We start from the raw sequence: 21,551 nt of genomic DNA, 5'->3' as shown, positions 1-21,551 counted from the left end.
TCCTGTGGCGCCGCCTAAACTGCGCAACCTGAATCTAACCAGGGAGAGACAGGAGGCAACCTGCACCAAAGAGCAGTCTATACGATAATGAGCCTATACGCTTTAGAAGATAGTTCAGTCAAGGAAAACAAAGCGGAGGAGGAGTTCCAGATTCAGGGAGACTAAGGATATACAGCATCCTTCAACACTCAGTCCTAAAGTGGATCTGATTTAGTGGGGGGGAAATATAAAGGAAAATCCAAATTTATTTGAAAATCATCATCATCATCATCATCATCACCATCATCATCATCATCAAGAAGTGCTACACACAGTATTCACTATGTAAGACAGTTTCAATATACAGAGTGGGGGATTCTTGGAACAGCTGACAAAATCTGGATGTGGACTATAGATTATGTAATAGTGTTGTATTAATGTTAAATTTCCTGATTTTGATAACTGTGCTGTGTGTAAAACAAAGTCCTTGTTCTTCAGAAATACATATTGAAGTATTCAAGGGTGAAGGGTTATCATCTCTAACTCTCAAACAATTAAAAAGAAACTGTGTGTGTTTAATGTACATCAAAAATCACTGTGCATAAAAAGCCTTACAAATTATTAGAGACCTGATTTAATTCCTTAAAGAATTAGAGCTGAATGGCACTATGAGCAATGTCCAGGAGGATACTGCTGTGATACATAAAAATATACAATTTAAAACAGTTTTCATAGTTCAGATGATAAATTGGCTGAAAAGCACACGAGTCAAACTAGCTTTAACAGAAACTAACTTACTTTAGCCAGAAATCACAAAGGGATACAAATACTTAATATTTACTTTGAAAGTCAGAAATTCCAACTCAGGCAACAAGCCATCATTTCATAAGCACAAAATACTATAGTTTGAAGGGACTTAAGAGATTATTTGATCTAACTTCTGATTCAAAAGAGGAAGATGTTACTCAATAATAAATCACTTTGAGTAAAAATAAAAATCAATACCAAATATCACATTTACCTTTTGTAGCAAATCTCATGAATAACCTATTTCCTTTAGCAAGTTTGTTAGCTGGACGAAGATCATTCCTTAGCAGAGACTCTTCTTCTACCTGAGATAATGTGTCCAACTTAAGGAAAAAAGAGTATTGCAATATAAAAATTAAGCCATTTTCACTTTGATTCAGTAGCAAAGTTAGCATTGATTAGGAAAGTGTTCAGCGTTGCTCCACTAGTTCCTCTAAAGTTTCTAAGTTAGAGATCTTCCCTGACCACCTTGTAAAAAAAAAAAAAAAAAAAAAAAAAAAAGTCTCCAACGTTCTCTATCCACTTACCCTTCTTAATTTTCTTCACAGCACTTATCACTTCCTGACATTCTATATCTGTGTATCTGTGTACTGTCTGTCTTCCCCACTAGAATGTAGGCTCCAAGAGGGCAAAGACTTTGTTTTGCTTGACGCTATATCCCCCGCACCTAGAATTTGGTATATAGTAAGCACTCAATGCATATTTTCTTAAATGAATACACTTCAATTTTTCTAACGATTGTACATAACCCATTAGGAAACATGCCACTACTTGCTTTTTCTTAATTTTACTGATTAGATAACCCTTCAAAGTATTTCTCAATAAAATCATTTTCTTTTACAGAAGTGTGAGTACTATTCTAAGATCTCAAGAGGAATCATTCATTAGTCACACAAACTTAAAGGCCAAGGGCTTGGTCATCCTCAGAAGGCCTAATGGTGAGAGCCAGAGGAAGAACACAACTTACTGAGTCTTTAAGCCTTATAAATAAAAAGATAGTAAGCAGTTTTTTACAGTAAAACCTTACATATATCTTTTCCCTATTACTAACCTCTACTTCACTTGAGTTTTCATCTTCAACTTCTCCTTCTTCAGCCTCATCATCATCTGAACTGTCTTCTTGCTTGCCTAAAATGGAATGTGAGGGACAAGGTGAACTTTAACATAACTCCATCTCATATCACTTTAATATCCAATTATTTTCTTCTTCTATTTAATGATGAGCCAAAACATCAGAGCCTATTTCAGAAATGACTGGTGAGGAGATAGTATATAACACTCTGCACAGAAACCCAAACCGACTGAGTATATAACAGGACTTTCACCCAAAAGTCCCTCGTTTGTGTTCAGTTACCTTTTCTGCTTTTCTCAGATGACTTGTCCTCATTGGCATCCTTGCCTCTTATCTTATCCAGGTCTGGCAGAGAACTCATATTGATAAGGGCTCGAGTGGCTGTCATTTCATCCAGCCAAACCACATTACCTAAAATAAAACGTTGCATCACAGCCATATGGTTAAGTTCCCTGACAGCAGAAGCGGCATCATATTCACTGTTACAGCCTCAGCTAGGTACAGATCGATACCAATAAATGCACAAACCATCTGATGAAAAGGATAGAAAGTAGCAGTAAAAACTCTTTGATGAAATTAGCCTAGAGCTACGTTATGAAACTGGGTTCCACAAAATAATGGTCAAAGATTCCATGAAAAAACGTTTGAATATTAAAAATGCCTGGCACACAGTGAGTGCTAGGTGTTAGTTCTTGATGAGGATTATAATGATAATTATCAAATAAATTCGGATTACCCTTCATGCCACTGCCCCTAATGGGAAGCCTTATGCTGCTGCTTATCATCCAGATCTACTTTCAAATGATGTTCCCCCACTGATGCTGTCATCGTCATGGGATATACCATACAATGGAGGCATAACAGACACTGGGCTTTGTAGCAACTAATTAAATTTTCTTCCTCAAGGAAGAGAATTTACCAAGAAAAGGGTTTTGGGAAGTCTTATAAAAAAGAAAGCCGTTTAACTATTTAAAAGAGCATTTATATCTCAGTTTGGGAAATGAAAGTCTAAAGAGTCTCACCTTTGCTACTGACACGCCATGTGGCCTTGGGCAAACAATTTCCCTTCTCTATTTCTCAGTTTCTAATGCACAATATGAGGTAGTTGAACTGGATGCTTCTAAGGGTCACTCCAATTACAATATCCCTTAACTAGTTTTAATGACTTAAACAAGTGGTTAACAAACTATAACCTGCAGGCCAAATCCAGCCTATCACCTGTCATTTAGTTATTTGTTTATTTATATTTACATCAGCTTTATTTAGGTATAGTTACTGTACAACAGACTACACATCTACTGCCCGTTTTTATGAACACAGTTCTATAGAAAACAGGCTCATTCAATTACATATTGTCCATGGTTGCTTTCATGTAATTATGGCAGAGCCGAATAAATGTGACAGAGACTCTATGACCTACAAAGCCTAAAGTATTTACTACCCAGCATTTTATTTTTAAAAAGTTAGCCAACCCCTCACTTGGATAATGTTAAGTTTAGGAAAAAGAAAAAAGGAGAAAACTCTTTTACTCAGTCATGTTTCTTCTGCTTTCAATGAGAACAACGAATCAAAATCTTCCAGAGAAAGCAGCCAGAAGAACCAGGCTGCTATACAGGGCACAACCTCGCAGGTCAGCAAGCTGGCAGTAAGTAAAGCCAGACGAGAAACGAGACAAGAAGCCAACCAGCTTCACTTCTGGATAAAACAGTTCCACATCAAGACAATGATGCCTTGGGGGTTCTAGCCTACCCCTCTCTGGAAGAATTGCTAACAGCCTCTCTGTCCCAGTCTCAGATCCCAGTCCCTTGTCTCCCTTACGTCAGGCAGGGAGAGACTTCCATACTCTATACAGGCAGGGACCATGGCCCTTGTCGGCAGGAAGCAGTTACTGAAGACCAACAGTCCTCTCACATCATCCCTAAAAAACTTCAGAGATGGAAGTCGCTGAGGAGGGAACGAGTCAGGCTAGTAAGCCAGGACAAGTGGAGCAGGGAAACTGAAACAGTTAAATGGCCAAGCAGTTTACAGCCATCTTCCCTAAACAAGGACACATAAGGGTACATGGTTTGCACTTCTTCTCCCCAACCAGAGGGTAAAGAGCTTAAGTCACCCTACTCAGGAGATAGATAGCAGAAATCCAATTAGTACCATTTGTGCCAACCACATCCAAAGACAGTTAAAGTCAGGGGAATAAATCTCATCTTGGAGCATCGACATAAAGCTGACAAATATTCTATTGAGATCCTCACCTAAGACCTTTCCTAAACTCCTGGTCCTAATAAAACCCTCAAGACGAAGGGCCCAGAGCACACTCTCCCTCTCCCTCTCCCTCTCCCTCACGGGGAGCACGCTGTGCCTCTCACTTCCCCAGCCTCTTCCCCACAGGCACATTAGCTTTGCCTTTCTCTCTCCTGAGCTCCAGTGCCCTTCCTCTGCCTCTGTCACTTGTTTCCTGAGCCCACGCAGCCCAGCTGGCTCACTTCTACTACCTCACTAACTTTCTAAATAAACTTTCTCTTATAATTTAAAAAAAAAAAAAAAGACAAGAATCTAGCAGAGTGGTCACCAGAGGTCAGGACAGACCTGCAGTGGAGGCAAGTTAAAAATCACCATTGATTCATAGGTTAAACAGCTCACCTGCTGGTGCAAGCAGGTGAAGTTCCAGAAAACACAGTCCAAAGCAAGCAGAGATGAGAGGTCTGGTACGTGTCAGAGGGCTCTGATACAGTTCCAGGTTAAAGACACGGAGGCAGAGCCAGCCCTCTGCATAACCATATGGCAACTTGCAACGACAAATGCTGAAGGCCTGAAAACGCAGCCCTCGGCCCAAGCCTACACAGCTGGATCCACCCTTTTGTTGGGAATCATGGGAGCTAAAAGAGGCCCCAATCACGTACACTGGGATCAGATGCCAGCACCCAGCTTTCTAAGCCCCAGTCGCCGCCTCTGAGCTGACTCAGCATACTCATGGGGTGTAATCTGGGAAACTGGTTATCATCAATGGGCATTTCTTTTCCTCTCGTGAGCTAAGGGCAGAGGTCCGGCATAAACAAGTGGTCTGGGCCATAATCATTCACCATCTGAGATGGCAAGAGCACTTTTAAAATAAGAAACAAAAGTATACTCAAGGGAAAACTTGGGTGTACTTACAGGAGGTATCATCCAACCATTCGATGTGAGCCGGAGGATATTCTTTAAAATAGGAGAAGATATCCTGGGTGCTCATCTCATCTACGCCGCAGATGTAGATGGTCTCCAGTCTCACTTTAGGGATTGCTAGAAAAGCAGGACACAGAAAAGATGATAGGATCCCCCCCCCAGCTATTGCACATCCCGCCGGTACCCCATTACAAGTTCAGATAACGTGTTTAGAAGAGAAATATGCTGAAAGAGATGACATCTATTTGAAAAAAGAGAGAGAGAGAGAGAGATATGACAGTAAAATACCCACTATTTTAATTTTTATCACAGACCAAGCAGCATTAAACAAATGATTTAATTCAGAGCAGGCACTTTGGCTGAGAAAGATTAAACAAATACTGTTGATAAAACACACTAGCTCTCCCCAAATTAGCCTGCAGTAATTGAAGCACTACCAAATTCAACAGTATTCATTCAACTTGACAAGCTAATTCTAAAATTTTTAAATGTGTATCAAAAAAAATGTTCAATAGTTAAGACAATTTCTGAAAACAAAGAGATGCTGCCCTGGATATAAAGCAAAGAAGGAAACTAAAGAAATCCTGAAAATAATAAGAAACTGACAGCTTAAAATAAAAATGGGCAAAGAACGTTAGCAGGCAATTCACACAACAGGAAATACAATAAACATATGAAAAGATGGTTGACCTCACATCATAAAAATGCATATTAAAACAAGATACCCAGTTTTCATTAACCAGAATTTTTTAAATTTATGTCTTTTATTATCAACTATTGGTAGTGTGGGGGCAAGAGCCACACTCCCTCTGCTGGTGGGAGTGTGAAATGGCACAGCCACTCTGAAGGCCAAATGGGGCGTGTCTGTTACAAATGTAACAGCAGGGGCCCTGGAGGCACCGGTACTCCTCAGTGGGTTCACACAGCAGCTCACACCAAGGTGTTCATTGCAGCACTACTTCTAATAACCCACTAGTTCTCAGAGTGATTATATTATGGTTTATCTACATTATAGAATATTATTTAAATGCCATGGAAAGATTCTAAGACAGAGTGGAAAAAAGGTGCAGAAAAATACATACTGTGTGATGACATTTAAAAAAGTAAAACAAATACCAACACATATTTTCTCAGGGCACATATTTGTGTAAACAAATACCTAGAAAAAGACCTAGTATGATTCAATCCTCATTGATAATAGTCGTTACCTCTGGGGAGGAATAAAGATGAAAGGCTACAGTCAAAAAAAGAACCTTAGTCAAAAAAAGAATACACCTTAAGTATATTATCTCATTTAATCTTTTTAATTGTGAAATACGTAAATATATCAATATGAAAAAACAAATTTTAAATACTTGTATATTTACCACTTAGCTTTATGCTTAATTTCTTTAAAAGATTTGAGGAAAATAAAACATTACATATAAAACTGGGGCCTGTGCAACCTCTTCACATCCCTTCTCTCCTTCCCTTCTCCGAAGGAATTCTGTCAAAAATTCAGTATCTGTTACATCATGCTTTGATGTCACACATTACTTTTATTTAAAACAAATAAACTTAAAATACATTTAAATACTTTCAGATTTAAAAATTTTTACATAGTTGTTTTGTCATTTTGAAAAGGTTTAAGGGGAGCCCAGGTAGGTGTGACACCTTCCTGCCACCCAGACTCCTGAAGATGGAGAGACCAAGACCTGTGAATCTCAGCAAGTCCTTGTTAGTGACCAGCAGTGAAGCGGAACCCAGGCCCATGTGAGATGGGTGTTCACAATGGACATCCAGGCTGGGAAACTGAAGGGGTCAGACCAGTGGGCCTTCTCAGTTCTTCGAGCTAAAAGCCATGCAGATGGATGAAAAAGATCCCTAGTAAAGAGATGGAACAAACCACAGGAAGAGCTCCCAGAGATGGCAGAGGGAAGAGACTGAGGATCAGGGGGAAAATATATTGTGGGACACTTGTTCGTCTGATAACAAGGGTTTAATCATAGATGAAACACACAAAGAAAGTAAAAATGAAAAGAAATGACAAAAATAAATATCAAAAACATCACAGCATTATTCTAACATTACATTTTTTAAAAATCCTCACCTGAGGGCATGCTTATTGACTTTAGAGACAGTGGAAGGGAGGGAGGAAGAGAGGGAGAGAAACACTGATCTGCTGCCTCTCGCACACGCCCCAACTGGGGACTGAACCCGCAATCCCGGTATGTGCCCTAACCAGGAATCAAACCCACAACCTTTTGGTTTACAGAATGGTGCTCCAACCAACTGAGCCACACTGGCCAGAGATAACATCACAGTATTTTTATTTAAAAAACAAACAAAAAACCTTAGTTGAGGAAACAGCTTGAAAACAAAACAAAACAAGAAGGTAAGGAATAAGACTTCTAGCTTCAGATGTCTTTATTTTAATGTACAGAGAATGGTATACACATCTAGAAATGGGCCATGGAAAATCTCGTTCAAAAGAAGGAGGTAGAGATGTAAAGAAGATACAAAAGCTGTATCACTACACAGAAACTAGTCTCAATCACCTGGAGGATAAGAAGGGTTCATTCTCAAAAGAGAGCCAAACTGGCAGTGGCAAGACCCACAAGACATGGAAACTCTGTTAAGCTCAAAATCTGATGGAAGACTGCCAAGGGAGAGTGCTCAACACTTCCTCGCCTTGCTGACAATGTCACTGCTTAAAATAAAACAAAGCAGGAACCTAGATTTGTGCCCAAGCAATGAGAAAGGACCAATTGCTGAGATGGCAGTACAGGTGGATTAGGGAATGAGGACTGGACATTTAACGAGTGCTGACTATAAGCAAGGTGGTGAGGGCATTGTCTTGGATTTTTCTAACAGGAAAGAAGACAATGAATGACAGGTAGCAGGAAAGGAGACTGCTAAAAATCCAGAGAAAAAGAAGCCAATCCCATGGCCTCAAACTAGAATGATAGAAACAAAAAAAGGAAGACACTAAATATAAAAACTCACAGTAGGAGAGGTGACCCAAGAAAAGAGAAGGCAGCAAAGCTTGGGTGAGAGTGATTTGCTAAAGAACACATACGGGAGACAGAAAAGGGCAAATAATTAAAGAGAAATGTAAAAGAATGAATGTAAGAAATTAAGAATCTAAAAGACTAACCCCAGACTATATAATGACATGGAAAATGCAGATGACAGCCTGTCAAGTTATAAAGGAAAGGGAAAAACAAAAATAAAGTCCATACTCAGAAGAGATAAGAAGGAAATACACAAAATGTTGACAATGACTGGGTTTGGTGGTAGACTGTGGGTAACTTTTCTTCTTACTTTCCTTTCCAAATTTTTTTTTTGTGAACATGAGTAGTTTGTATAACATCTAATGAAAAAAAGGGTACAGTCCAGAGTATACAGGCTCATCAAAAATGCTGATGGCTTGCCCTGGCTGGTGGCTCTGTCGGTTGAAACATCGTCCCATGCACCAAAAAGTTGCAGGTTCGATTCCAGGTCAGGGCACATACCCAGGTTGCAGATTTGATCCCCAGTTGGGGCATGTATGGGAGGCAGCCAATTGATGGTTCTCCCACATCAACGTTTCTCTCTCTCTCTCAAATCAGTAATTTTAAAAATGTTGATGGCTTTTTAAAAATGTATTAGAATAGCACTGCTTTGGGAAGATCATGCAGGAAAAGAAGACAGAACTGGTGACCTATTTATATAATTGGCAGTAGAATAGCTATCATTAAGTAAAAACTAAAATCCAAGACAGGTCACAAAAGCCTAAGAATTAGCTTTAATAAATTTAAACCTCCTAGTCCAGAATTACATCCCAAAGTACCAACTGAATCACTCAGTTTTGGTTTCAGAATTAGGCAGTAATCTCTAAAAAGTCTCAGGAAGGAGTGAGGTACTTTAAAGCCCCAAGGACTGATCCTGTACCGAATTTCATAAAAGAGGAAAAAAGAAATTCCCAAACAACAGTCTGAAAAGATTAATGTCATTCTCCAAAATTTTTTGAAAAGTAGTTTATCAAACAATCTACGATGCCTTAAGAAACCAAGTCTCTCCCACAGGAAATGAAGTGAGTTTACGAAGAAGCAAGCCACACTAACCTCTTTTTTCTTTCTGACAGTATTACCAGGCCAAGAAATTCAAATAATACCATAGACAGTGCTCTATCTTGAGATCTTTAAGGCATGTAATCTAGTTCCTCATGACAATAAAATGAAATGTGGGTCTGACAATAAACTGAGACTTGTAACTCATGGGCCTATGTTTCATGGCATGACACGGGATTACCCTGACCAACACTGACCAGCGCCTGGGTGACAATGCAGAAGCCTGGTGTACCAAAGCGAGGAACAGAGCTAAATTAAAAGGTACAGTTAAGATGAAAATGAACTCAACACACTGAAATGGAGTCTTGAAATGAACAAGATATAATTTGATAGGGATAAATAAGAAAGTAATTTTTAAACAGTGCCTCAAGTACAGACGAGACAGACTGCCTAGATGGGCAGAATTCTCAGGGAAAAGACCTGGATGCTCTGGTTGACTAGAAGGTGAGTACAGCACCATGAAGTGGCTAGGACAGAAACTGAGGTGCAGCCCCGCAATGCTCTCCACGAATCCAACTACATCTGCAATCTACAACTCACTTTACGAAGGATGCTTACGAAAAGAGCTTAGAAGAGAGAGATCAGAAAGCTAAGTCACATGAAGAAAGTTTAGGAAGTGGGCTACTGCCCATTCACCTGAAGGATTAGTATGTGAATGAGGAAAGGACCCAAATTGTTCTGAGGGTCACATAATATAGACAGAAATTACGAGATAGCTATTTCTGTTCAACATGAGGAACATGTATTAACATGTATCCAAAACCAAAATTGAGTGCTTTATGATAGTTCTGCCATCACTAGGGAATGCTCAGGGAGAAGCCAAAAGACCATTGGGAACTTTGCCACAAGGCCTGCAGTGCTGGGGAGGAGGTGAAGTTTGATGAACTCCAAGATCCCTTCCAACCATGAAAGCTTTGATCTTGGGGATAAGGAAACCAAAGCTGCTTGACACTGTGAGTCACTGAAGAGTAAGTAGCAAGTCACTCTTGATACAGAATGGTGTAGTGCAGAATATCCCACCCTCTGTCCCTGAATGCAGGCAGAGGTTGGGAACAGACTTCAGTCAGACCAGCCTTGCTACTTGCCTCGCTGTGGGGCCTTGGACAAGTTTCTCAACTTCTCAGCCCCTTCGTTTCCCCATCAGTAAAAGAGAAATAATAATTACCTTCCCTCACAGGGCTGGTGAGAAGATAAGTTAACCACATAGCAGAGTGGCACATAGTACCCATTCATTAAACGGTATCTTTTATTATTGCTTTTGGTATTAAGAAGAAAAAATAACTGTACAGCTAGTGTGGCTACAGGAGTCAAGATGTTTATTCCAACATCTCCATTCTCCCAAGAGGCTAGGCCACCTAGATGACTGCTTGGAAGATGGAAAACGCCATATAATGAAAATAACAACCAACACTTAGGGGACTTACTATGCATCAGACACCACTCTAAAAACTGTAACATTTACAGCCTTCCAACAACCCTGTGAGAATAGCTGTTCTCTGTCTCTCCATGTGAGGAAACTGAGTTTCTTAGAGGCTAAATAACTTCCCCAAGGCACAGAGCTACAAAGGAACAGGTCAGGATTTACACAGGCAATCAGGCTGCAGAGCCCATACTCTTCACCACTGGTTCTTTCTCAATCTTGACTGTACATTAGAACTATCTAGGGAGATATAAAAATATCTATTATCTGGGACCTATCCAAACCCCTTGCCCACTTCCCATCCTAATTTAGACTGATCTGGGATAGGCAGCAGGGTTCTCTAAAGTTCAGGAACACTATCCTAGGCCAACCTGGATGAAAAACAGGTTGTAACGAGCAACCTGTCCAGCTGACATCTAGGCAGATTTATGGCTTTTTAGGAATACCTTCAGAACTATGAGATTAGGATTGCTTTTCCAAAAAAAAGTTACTTAATTAAAATTTAGCTCTGAGTGGTGTGGCTCAGTTGGTTGGGCATCATCCCACAAAGCAAAAGGTTGCCTGTTTAATTCCCAGTCTGGGCACATGCCTGGATTGCAGGTTTGGTCCCCAGTCGCAACGCATACAAGAGGCAACCAATTGATGGTTCTCTCCCTCTCTTTCTCCCTCCCTTCCCCTCTCTCTAAAAATAAATAAAATCTTTAAAAATAAAATAAGTTAAAATTTAACCCCCGAAGTGATCCTATTCAGGTAGGTATCATATTCTCATTTTATAGACAAGGAGACGAAGACCTAAAAAGGTTCAATAACTTGCCCGCATTCACAAAGGAACAGAGACTAGACTCCAGGAGGGCTTCAGTATCCTAACAAGCTACAACAGAGGGGGGAAATTTAGTGGGTGGTTAGGGATGCTTCATGGAGGAAATGACATCTGAACAAGACAAAGCATGGGACAAGGAAGGACAAAATCAGCAGAATGAAAGGCATGAGCTGCCACAACGAATGTTCACAGGACTAGAAGTAAACAGGTGTGAGGAAACTATGGTGCTTTCAAGGTGGAGTTATGAGACAGGCTTCAGAGCCCTGCATGGACCCAGACTGAGCAGGCACACGAATACCAAGCTGCACAGCTGTGCTTGCCCTTCACAGGACTTTTCCTGAAACAAAAGTCCACTCAGGCAGATGCCTGGAAACCCAACCTGCAATGGAAGCAAGGTTATATTTCCAACTTGAACTCATGATGCAAAGCAGCATCCAGAGTTGAGCCACGTATCCAAGCTACTCTCTCCACCGGGATAGGCTGAGAAGATTTGGGCCTGTGCTATCATATCACATATTATTAGGCAATAGAGCAAAGTAGTTAAGAGCAAGGCTTTAGAGTCAGATAAACCTAGGTTGAACTTTTGACTCCACTTTTAGTAGCTGCATAACCTTGGGCATTTATTAAACTTCTCTGAGCCTATTTCTACTTCTTCGTAAAACAGAAATAAAAAATATATTCTTCATAGGGTTGTTGTGAGGAACGAATACAAAACAAATATGTATTATGTGATTAACACAGTGCCTAGGAAGAGAGCAAGTTCCCAATAAAGAGTAGCTGTTGAACATGTTTTTATAAATGAAGCAAACCTAAAGAAACTCACACAGCAAAGCACAAACCTTTAATGTGCACTCAGACGTCTGCCTATTAAGCCCTTCACAAATACCAAAATTTACCAATACAACAGTGGGAGGAAACCTTCTGTATTCATGGATTTATATTAGTGTGGGATAATAAATATGACTATGAATTCACTAAAAAAGTAATAATAATATTCCCTTTTATTTAAGTTGCTTCAGAAGACTGGGGCAGATCACTCTATATTATTCAGGATGAGTTCTAGGAAGCAAAACAGTTACCCTAACAAAACACAAAAACTAAAAAAAAAATCATAAGCCTGTATCCCCCACCAATCCCAATACTGCTCTGACTTCCCCTAAAAGGTCTCACTGTGATATACTTCCAATATATTTAAAGTCAAAGAAAAGTTAACCCTTCTACGATAAGAGCAGAAAATGGGTAGGATCCATAAAAGCACAGGTTCTAACCTCAGTTCTGCCTTAACTGGGTGACTTTCTCTAGGCCTCCTGTGACAAGACAATCCCTTTTTCCCAGCTCTACCATCTGAGACACAGCTAAGTCAACCTCAAACAGGCCACCTCAGAAATGGAGACTCCACAAATCACTGTCCTTTGGGAGTTTTTGGATGAAGACTGGACACGCAAGGTAAGGCAGAAATCGCAAGGTCATGGCAGGAAAAAGTTACTGTCTGGGGAAATGGTGAAAAAATTCCCTCCAAACACCCTGTACCTTTCTTCATCATGTCTCGGTCCAAGGCTACATTTCTTTGAGCAAGGTTTACTTCTGATCGAAAATGGAAGCGCTTGGCTCGCTGTTCTTTCTTTTCAATTGCTTCCTGGAAGGTACAGAAAAAGCAATTTTTCCATGAACAAGTAAAGTTAAATTACACATACAATCACAAACACAACATAATGCATCAGTGACAATCCTAACACAAATCAGAAAACACAAGCCATAATGTACCTTTAATAATTTTTGTAGAGCACTGGATTCAAAGTCAATGACTGGGAGGGTGTACACTAATGCTGCTATAATTTGTAATAATCTCCATGATGATTCAATGTCTATCACTGTGTCTGGGGCAGAGTAGGAATTCAATGAATATTAGTTGATTCAATGAGCAATAAACGATGCTTAATTCTCTGGCATTACATTTATTATTAGCAATCATGCTTCCAACAAATTACAACTAAACAATCTCAAATCCAAATTTTTCAGGTACAGAAACCGAAGCACAAAAAAGTTAAAAGGTTTGCTGGAGGTACTTCAGCTAGTAAGTGGGGGCAGAAGTTCTGTCTCGGTGCTATTTCTAGGAACCCCACCACCCCCATTCCACATTGTCTGCGTGCATGGGAATCACACCCATCATGTCCGTCCACATTATGTCTGCATGAGCAGTCCACTCCCAAAGGCTTCTTCCTGGTTTAAAAATAACACTGAGGCAAAGAAACACTCTCCTCTATACTAAGCTTGTGTCCACGGAATTGCCTGCTTTCATCTTTAAGTGACAAGAAGCATTGATCCTTCACAAGGTTTTAACCAAGAGCTAAAATAAATGCAGATCCAACTGCGGGTTTCTGATAGTTCTTAGGAACCTTTCACTAATTACATACTGACTTTGCCACACTAACTGAAGGTGTGAGGACTACAGAAAGCTTGTGGGGATTGTTAAAGCAGCAACTCTTGTGTTATTTCCCAATAGTTATGCTAATTTCACTGAAGTCTTCCCAGTGCAAACAACTAATCTACCTTCCACGAAGTACCAAATCTGGGACTACCACTCTGGTAAGCATGACATACTTATTTTTATTTTTTCCTTTCATATAGCCAATATAACAATATTGTACTATTATTTAGAATTAATTAAAAATTCTGTTCCAAATTTAATTGTATATTTTAAAGTCAGAAAAAATGCCTAAACTGGATATCACCATGAAAGCAGCAAATATACATTGACTATAATAAGGAGTTATGGTGAAGTTGGTAATCTAGTAACAGCAATCACTAGATAAAAGATAATACTCCCAGGTACTGAGAATAATTCCACTGACTTGGTCAGTCTTCAAAGTTTAGACAGACACAATCAGGAAATCCTACTTTTCTAAGCCTGCAACCAGCAAGGAATAAAGACATTTACTAAGGGCCTACTATGTGCCGGGCACTTTTCATGTTTTATTTCATTTAAAGTAGAAACTGTATATCATTTTTAAAGAATGGACATAGCAAAAAAAGGTATTCCCAGGGTAGAACCTCTCCTTGGATACGGTTAACCACAGGCGCCTAGGTATAGATTTTTTTAATCTTGTGAACATGAGAACACACAAATACTGCCCGCATGTTTTCAGAACGCACAAAGGCATCATTGTATAGATGAAATTTAAGTTAAATACATTTTAACCCGGCAACAAGAGAAAATAGATGGTAAAAAATAACTGCAATTCTGCAAGTCCTAAGGACCAAGTTCACCCACTGATCAAAACGAATAAATAGATCATGGTCTGTCTCACCTTGGAGGTGACATCAATTCCAGTGATGAAGCTGCCAGCCTTGTTTTCGTATCTTCTGCTTGTGTCCTAACACAAGGGGGAAGGGTAAGAAATGCTGACAACCATCAGGGAAAAACTCATCCCCACCCTGACAACCCCTTGGGTAGGAGAAAGCCCGTTCCCGTGACTCCGTGGTAGCAACCAGCCACTCCAAGGAGAAGTCTTTCCTAAGTCAGAAAACCGCCAATAATTCCATCTACATTTGCCCATGTAAATGCAAATCTAAAGGCGTTTGTGAAAAACATCCAAGATGAGACGCAGTCACTTATCTCCCCAAACCAGGCTACCAGACTCCCCGAGACTCCCGAAAACAGCCCAGGGCGGCGAGAAGAGGGCGGGACCGGGGAAGCCCCGCCTCCAAAGGTGCCGACCGACCGTCACAGGTCACACACACTTACGATGCCTTGGGCCTCCAGCCCCGGTTTCCTTCTGGTGTGTGCCCACCTCCCAGACCTCTTTCTTTCTCTCCTAGTTGTGCGACAGAACTTTCTGTTTCCCCAGCAAAACAGTCGCGCGCCCACCTCAGAGCCTTTCGGCTCACTGTCCCCCACTGGGAACACCATCTTCCGAATGGGAAAGGTGGGCTCCTCGTCGTCATTCAGGATTTGGTTTAAACGTCACTATCTCAGAGGCCCTGGCTGGCCATCCTATGCGCCTCTGCTCTCCGCTCTGTACACCCTCCCTGCCCTCTGCCCTCTCCATCCCACGAACGTGCTCTGTCCGCGTCACAGTACCTACCACCATCAGCAATTATTTGTTTACTGGTGTCCCCCGCCGGCAACAGAAACTTCGGGAGGGAGTTTTCTCCTGACCGAGTGCCTAGGACAGTGCCTGGCACATAGTAGGAGATGCGATAGATGTTCGAATGAATGAATCAAGGGATGAGAGAAACTTTACAACTGCAGTGATATTTAAATAAGGTAGTGAATGGTAAAACGACACTAGGTTAACTGCTATCATTTGCTATCTTGAGTGACCCTACCGTCCCCTTTTCCCAACCTTTCAGCTTAAAAGCAAGACTCGCTGACGTGATAAAGAGTAGTTCCTTCGTGTCAGGTGAGAAATGTACAAGAAAAGGGCCACGCAGGCCTGCGACCGGCCTGAGAGCCGGACACGGGACCACCAAACCACCAGCAAGACACCTCTCGCCGTCTCCGCTGCGACAAAACACGGACCGGGAACGACTGCCGGCTACTTCGCTGAGGTCTGGCTGATGTTTTGGTTTCATTAAAGGTCAGCTGCTGGGGCCACGGCGTGGGTGCCGCACAGCAGCGGGGCCGCGCGGGGACAAGATGACCCTCAAGTCAACAGAAAGCCCGCGTTCCGACTGCTGCCAAGTCCAGCCCTCCCAAGAGAAGCCGCGAGTGCTACGTTTAACAGACACCGGAGCAGGACGCACACGGAGCCCGGGATGCCGGCGCCACCCGCCAGTTCCTTGTCGGCCGCTCCCGGTTCCGTTCCCGCCCGGACTCATCCTTTCTCTCAAGCCCCCAGGCAATCCCGGCCCCTCCTCATTCACCCCCTTGCACAGACTAGCTCAGAGGGGCAGCGAAGGGGGCGACCTTAACTACCCTTCAGCTCCCTCAGCACCCATTTCCGGGCGCCCCGGCGTCCTTTCTCTTGCTCCGAGTCTCTTCAGCTGGCGCCCTCGCCCCCCGGGTGCTCGCTCCCTCTCTCTCCTTCCCCTCACTTCCTCCGGCTGGGAAGCCGGCCGCCTCCCCTTTCGGCCCGTTCCGGCGCGGGGCACTCGCTCGCTCGGCGACCTCCTCCTCGCCCCCCGCCTCCCTCCCGTACCGGGATCAGTTCCTTCAGCGAGCGCCGCACCGGCACAATCTCCAGCTCGCCCTCCTCCACCTCCATGGGCTCCGGCTCGCCACGTTCCAATCCGGAGCCCGCCTCAGGCGACGGGAGCCCTAAGGCCGGCCCCGCCGAGGCCTCAGCCTTCACAGACACTCGCAGGCCCCGTACGGCCGCCATCGCCGCCCGCCGGCCGCACCACTGAGAGCCCGCCCGGCACACCCGTTGGCTAGAGCGCCACCGCCACTGGCCACAGAGCAGTCGCCTCCGTTACCCAGAGCGTCGCCTGCTTGGGCTAGAAGGTCCCCTTCAGCGCCACCGCCTCCTGGTGGCAGGAGAAATCCGGGCTGGCTGGAGCCGGACCTAATGAAGAGGAGGCGGGAACTAAAGGGGACGGGGGCGGGGCCTGTTGGAGAGGGCGGGGCCTGGATACAGTCGTTGTAGTCCGGGTTTAGGAAACAGCTACTGCCTGAGCGGTAAACCTGAAGTAAAAGCTAACTTTACTTAGGGGTCGTTACGTGCCAGTGACTAGTACAAGCGCTTGCCTCCCACAATAACCCTAAGAAGTAGGTGCTGTTGTTCCCATTTCACATATGAGGAAACCGAGACATACAAATTTCCCAAGGTGACAGGCTATTTCAGGGATAAAACCTGAGTCTGAGCCCAGGCAATCTAGCTCTAGTGCCCAGAATGAGCTTTGGTCTGTCACGTCTGGGCAGTTTGTAGGTTTACAACGTACTTGCCTTGCCAACCTATGTCTCTTTCAGGTCTCAGAATAGTTCACCCGTTCTACAGACAGAAAAACTGAGGCTCCAAGAGGGTAGTGAGCTGCCCAAAGGCCAGAGCTTTCCTGACGCCCTGGAGCTTGATCCTTTGTCAAGTCCTGAACATGGTTTCTTGCCGACATTTCTAACAAGAGCCTGGCTGGGAGACAGAATGTCCTTTAGGCTTCCAGAGGGCTCCGCTGGGCAGTGTTTTCCTTTGAAACCTGATTTTGCACCTTCCGCACTGTGTTACCCTGGACTAGTTCTGGCCCCTTCCTGGGCCTGTCTTCCCATCTCAGGAGGGCCTCCGTGGGATCCTAGGGTCTCAGACGCCCTACCAGCTCTGACCATGGAGGAACAAATAATTATACACCAAGGAAGAGCATGATCAGCCTCAGACACCACCTGGGTTTCAAGCTGGCTGGCTCTGCCCCTTACACCATGTGTGGCCTTGGGCAAGCCACTTAGCTGTCAGCATTTCAGTTCCTTCATCAGTAATACCGGACAGTGTTATGCACCCCCAAAGGAGGCAGTGAGGGTTAAATGAGATAATTACATGTACCCAACGGGAAAAGAGTGCAGTATATCTGTGTTCCTTAAAGGTGGGATAAATAACAAAGCAAACACTACTAGCTGCAACTCTTTAGAGGGCTAGTTTGGACAAAAGGGACAAGTAATTACAAAATTGGGTTGAAATGCATTGACATGAATTTTTAAGAAGACATCAAAGAAAGTTTGTGCTTGGGGTGGCCAGCTTTGGGTAACGGTCACAGACTCCACAGACCCCCGAGAGGCCTGCAGGGTTGAGGGGTGTACAGAGGAGGAAGCGATGCCTCCTCAGCGATGAACATCAGGCCTCCTGCGTTGCAGGGGGATCCTGGTGGCTCGAGGGCAGGGCACTGACTGCAGTTCAGAGGAGAACCAGTCAGCTGCGGGAGCTCCAGCTGGCAGGAGAATTCAGAATCCCAGCAGGCAACAGACAACACCGGAGTCCCTAGACTCCTCTCATGCCTGTCCCTGTTTAGTCACCTAACTCAGCCCCTCCCCCTTCTGTCCTCAGAGCAGCCTGCCGAGGTGGAGACCCCAATATTAGGAGTCATCAAGAATAATCTTCACAGAAGTTAAAAAACATGACATATAAAATGAACCCACGTGAAAGCTTTTATTTATTCATTAGTGAATGAGGACAGTGATAAGGTATTAAGACTATTGTTCAAAAGAGAATTTGAGAATGAATACAGGGTTGGTCAGTCAAAAGAATACAGAAATGAACTTAACAACATAGGTTAATGCCCTGGAAGGCAAGAACTGTAACCTTTGGGGCTTTCTTTTCTACTAGATTGAAAACATGTTCATTGTTATGGGACAAGAATTATTTGCTCATTATAAATTTTCTATAAATTAACCTCTACTCTTACAGAGTTGTAAAGTACCCTAATCAATGGTAAACTGGCAGACAATCAAAGGGACACATCCCTAGGGAATCAGACGATCCCAAATGGAATAGGCACATTGGATAAGACCTGGCACTACACTGATAATTTTTTATTCACAGAAAAAGCCAGGAGAGTGGGACTGTGGGAAAGACTGGAGGGAGAGCTTCACCAATGAAGTGATCTAATGCCAAAGGCAGCTGCAAGTTCACAGGGGAACTTGACTGAGGTCTAGAGGGTTTTTGGCAATTGGTGACTTTGATGAGACACATGTCCATGAAGGGGAAAGTAGCTTAGAGATGGAATTCGAGGAAGTGTGGGCAACTCTTTAGAGAAGTTTGTGAAGATGGAGGCTAGGGGAAAATGAGGATATTAAGCATCTTCTAAAAGATTCGTTTAAAAAAAAAATTTTTTTTTTTTACTGAAATTGGCCACTCCCTCTCCTTTCTCTCACCCTCTCCCTTCTGGGGAGAAGGAGAATAAAGAGTGGACTCCTACCTCTCCTGGGATAACAAAGGGAAAAGCCATTAAAAAGTAACATAAGCTCCTGCCCTGACCGATGCGACTCAGTTGGCTGGGCATCGTCCAGCAAACTGAAAGGTCATTGATTCGATTCTCGGTCAGGGCACATGCCTGGGTTGTGAGTTTGGTCCCCAATTGAGGCACATATGAGAGGCAAGCAATCAATGTTTCTCTCTCGCTGTGGTGTTTCACTCCCTCTCTTTCTTTCTCTCTTCCCCCTCTCAATAAATAAATAAATAAATAAAGTCTTTTTTTTATTATTATTTTTAAGGGTAATATAAGTTCCTATGATGAAATCAAATGCTACTTGAGGGCTAATAACATGGACCACTGGCCTGTGGTGATGTCCTGCTGATTCAGCATAAGTTTTTTTTATACAATTTTTATTTTATTTTATTTTACTTTATTTTAATCCTCATTAATGGGACATTTTTCCCCATTACTTTTAGAAAGCAAGAAAGGGGGAAAGAGAGAGAAACATCAACAGGTTGCCTCTTGTAGGCTCCCAGACCGGGACTGAACTCTCAGCCCAGGCATGTACCCTCACTGGGAATCAAGCCTGTGACCTTTCAGTGTACTGGATGATGCTCCAACAACTGAGCCACACCGGACAGGGTTGATGCTATTTTAAAGATTTTATTTATTTACTTTTAGAGAGAAGGGAAGGGAGGGAGAAAGAGAGGGAGAGAAACATCGATCTGTTGCCTTTCACAAACTCCCAACCGGGGACCTGGCCCACAACCCAGGCATGTGCCCTGACTAGGAATCAAATCAGTGGCTTTTCAGTTCACAAGCCAGCACTCAATCCACTGAGCCATAGCAGCCAGGGCTGCTGATCAATTTTAAATTGGACACCCACAACCCCACACCCCCAGTTTATATCCTTGGAATATTTTCAAGTCGGTAGTTAAGGAAAAGTTTCTACAGTTAAAGAAAAGGTCTGAAGCAGCTGACCCTGATGGAAAAGGTGCATCTATGCTCCTCAACCCTACACAGCTAAATTCTCAAAAGCACTTCCTTCACTTTCTCCATGTGACTCAGCCACTTAGCATCATGGACACTGATGCCCACTCCCTATGTCTTGAAACCACACAGTCTTCCATTTTAAGGTCACCCTGGGCTTTCCTTCCACCTCCCAGGCTGCCCCTGCTCCAGTGCCTTTTCAGGTTCTTCTCCTCCCCTAACATTATTAGTCCCCGGGGCTCAATCTGGATCCTCTTTCTTCTCACCCCACACATGGCCCCTAGGCCATCTCATCACACCCATGGCTTCCAGTTCCACTGCCAGCCAAACCCCGAGGAGCTCCAGATCTCCATCTCCAGTCTCCCCTCTCCTCTGAGTTCTTGTCCCATAGGTCCAACTGCCTATTGGACATCTCTCCTTGAATGTCTCAAGGCACCTCAGACTCAACTTACCTAACACTCAGAATCCTCCTTCCAAGCCAGGTCCATTCCTATGTACCCCGCCTCCCTGATCAGCACCATAGTCAATCCAGGTATGCAGGCCTGGAAGCTTGATGCCACCCTTGAACCTTCCTCTCCCACCCCCATAGCAGGCCACACATCATCTTGTCGCTCTGGCCTCCCACACATTCCTCATGTCCATCTGTTTCTTTCCATCCTCTCAGCTGCCATGCCTCAGCTTCTTTCCATCCCATATCACCTCTTGTCTGGACACTGCAGTGGCCTCCTCATTGGTTTTTCTGTTTTTCTCATTTCTCCCCTCCCCTACACTGTAGCCCAAGTGACCTCTTCAGCACATTACCTAGTCCTGCCACCCTCTCCAGCTTCATTCTGCACTAGTCTCCTCCTCACTCCCAACCTCACCACTTCAGTTCTTAGAAAGCACCATGTCCCTCCTAACCACAGGGCCCTTGCACAAGCCAGTCTCTCCGAGTTTTTCCCCCCTCCCCCTTGACCTAGCTAGTTCTTCCTCAACCTTAGATCTCAGCTGGAGCTTCCATTTCTCTGGGGGAAGCCTCCCTAACTATTTTTGGAGAGCCACCACCACAAGCCTTTCCTATAGAGTTGCCCGTATCAGTTCAAAATCACCCCGACTCGTGCATGGCAACTTGATTATCGTCTGGCTCCCAGGATGGACTGTGAGAGCCATAAGAGCAGGAACAGTGTCTATTGGTTTCGTGTCTAACTCAGTGCCCAATTATAGAAGGCCCTGAACATTGAAAGGATGGATGAATGAATGGATGAATGGACGGATGTACATATCAAAAGGTAATGAGAACTATTTCCACATTAGATTTAGAAATATGCACCAGATCCTTCCCCTCCACACACACACACACACACACCACCCTTACCAGATTCTAGACCAGGGTCATTC

General features: G+C 43.4%; 1 protein-coding gene across 3 annotated transcripts in view; it reads right to left on the bottom strand.

Annotated features, from left to right (window-relative positions):
* NCBP3 (nuclear cap binding subunit 3) overlaps positions 1 to 16,681 on the bottom strand; it is a 32,995-nt gene extending 16,314 nt beyond the window's left edge. For all 3 annotated transcript variants that reach the window (XM_090290978.1, XM_090290979.1, XM_090290977.1), the window contains exons 1-7: positions 16,490 to 16,681; positions 14,657 to 14,722; positions 12,879 to 12,984; positions 5,009 to 5,134; positions 2,141 to 2,269; positions 1,838 to 1,914; positions 1,001 to 1,109 (exon numbers count right to left, since the gene is read on the bottom strand). In XM_090290978.1, coding sequence (XP_090147104.1) covers positions 1,001 to 1,109; positions 1,838 to 1,914; positions 2,141 to 2,269; positions 5,009 to 5,134; positions 12,879 to 12,984; positions 14,657 to 14,722; positions 16,490 to 16,672 — 796 coding nt within the window. In that variant the 5' untranslated portion in view covers positions 16,673 to 16,681. The remainder of the gene's footprint in view (positions 1 to 1,000; positions 1,110 to 1,837; positions 1,915 to 2,140; positions 2,270 to 5,008; positions 5,135 to 12,878; positions 12,985 to 14,656; positions 14,723 to 16,489) is intronic.
* Between the last annotated feature and the right edge of the window lie 4,870 nt (positions 16,682 to 21,551).

The sequence above is a fragment of the Furipterus horrens genome, unplaced genomic scaffold, assembly GCF_987537825.1.
Source record: "Furipterus horrens unplaced genomic scaffold, mFurHor1.1.pri manual_scaffold_11, whole genome shotgun sequence".
Classification (NCBI taxonomy): Eukaryota; Metazoa; Chordata; class Mammalia; order Chiroptera; family Furipteridae; genus Furipterus; species Furipterus horrens.
This window is presented reverse-complemented; position numbering and strand designations above follow the sequence as displayed.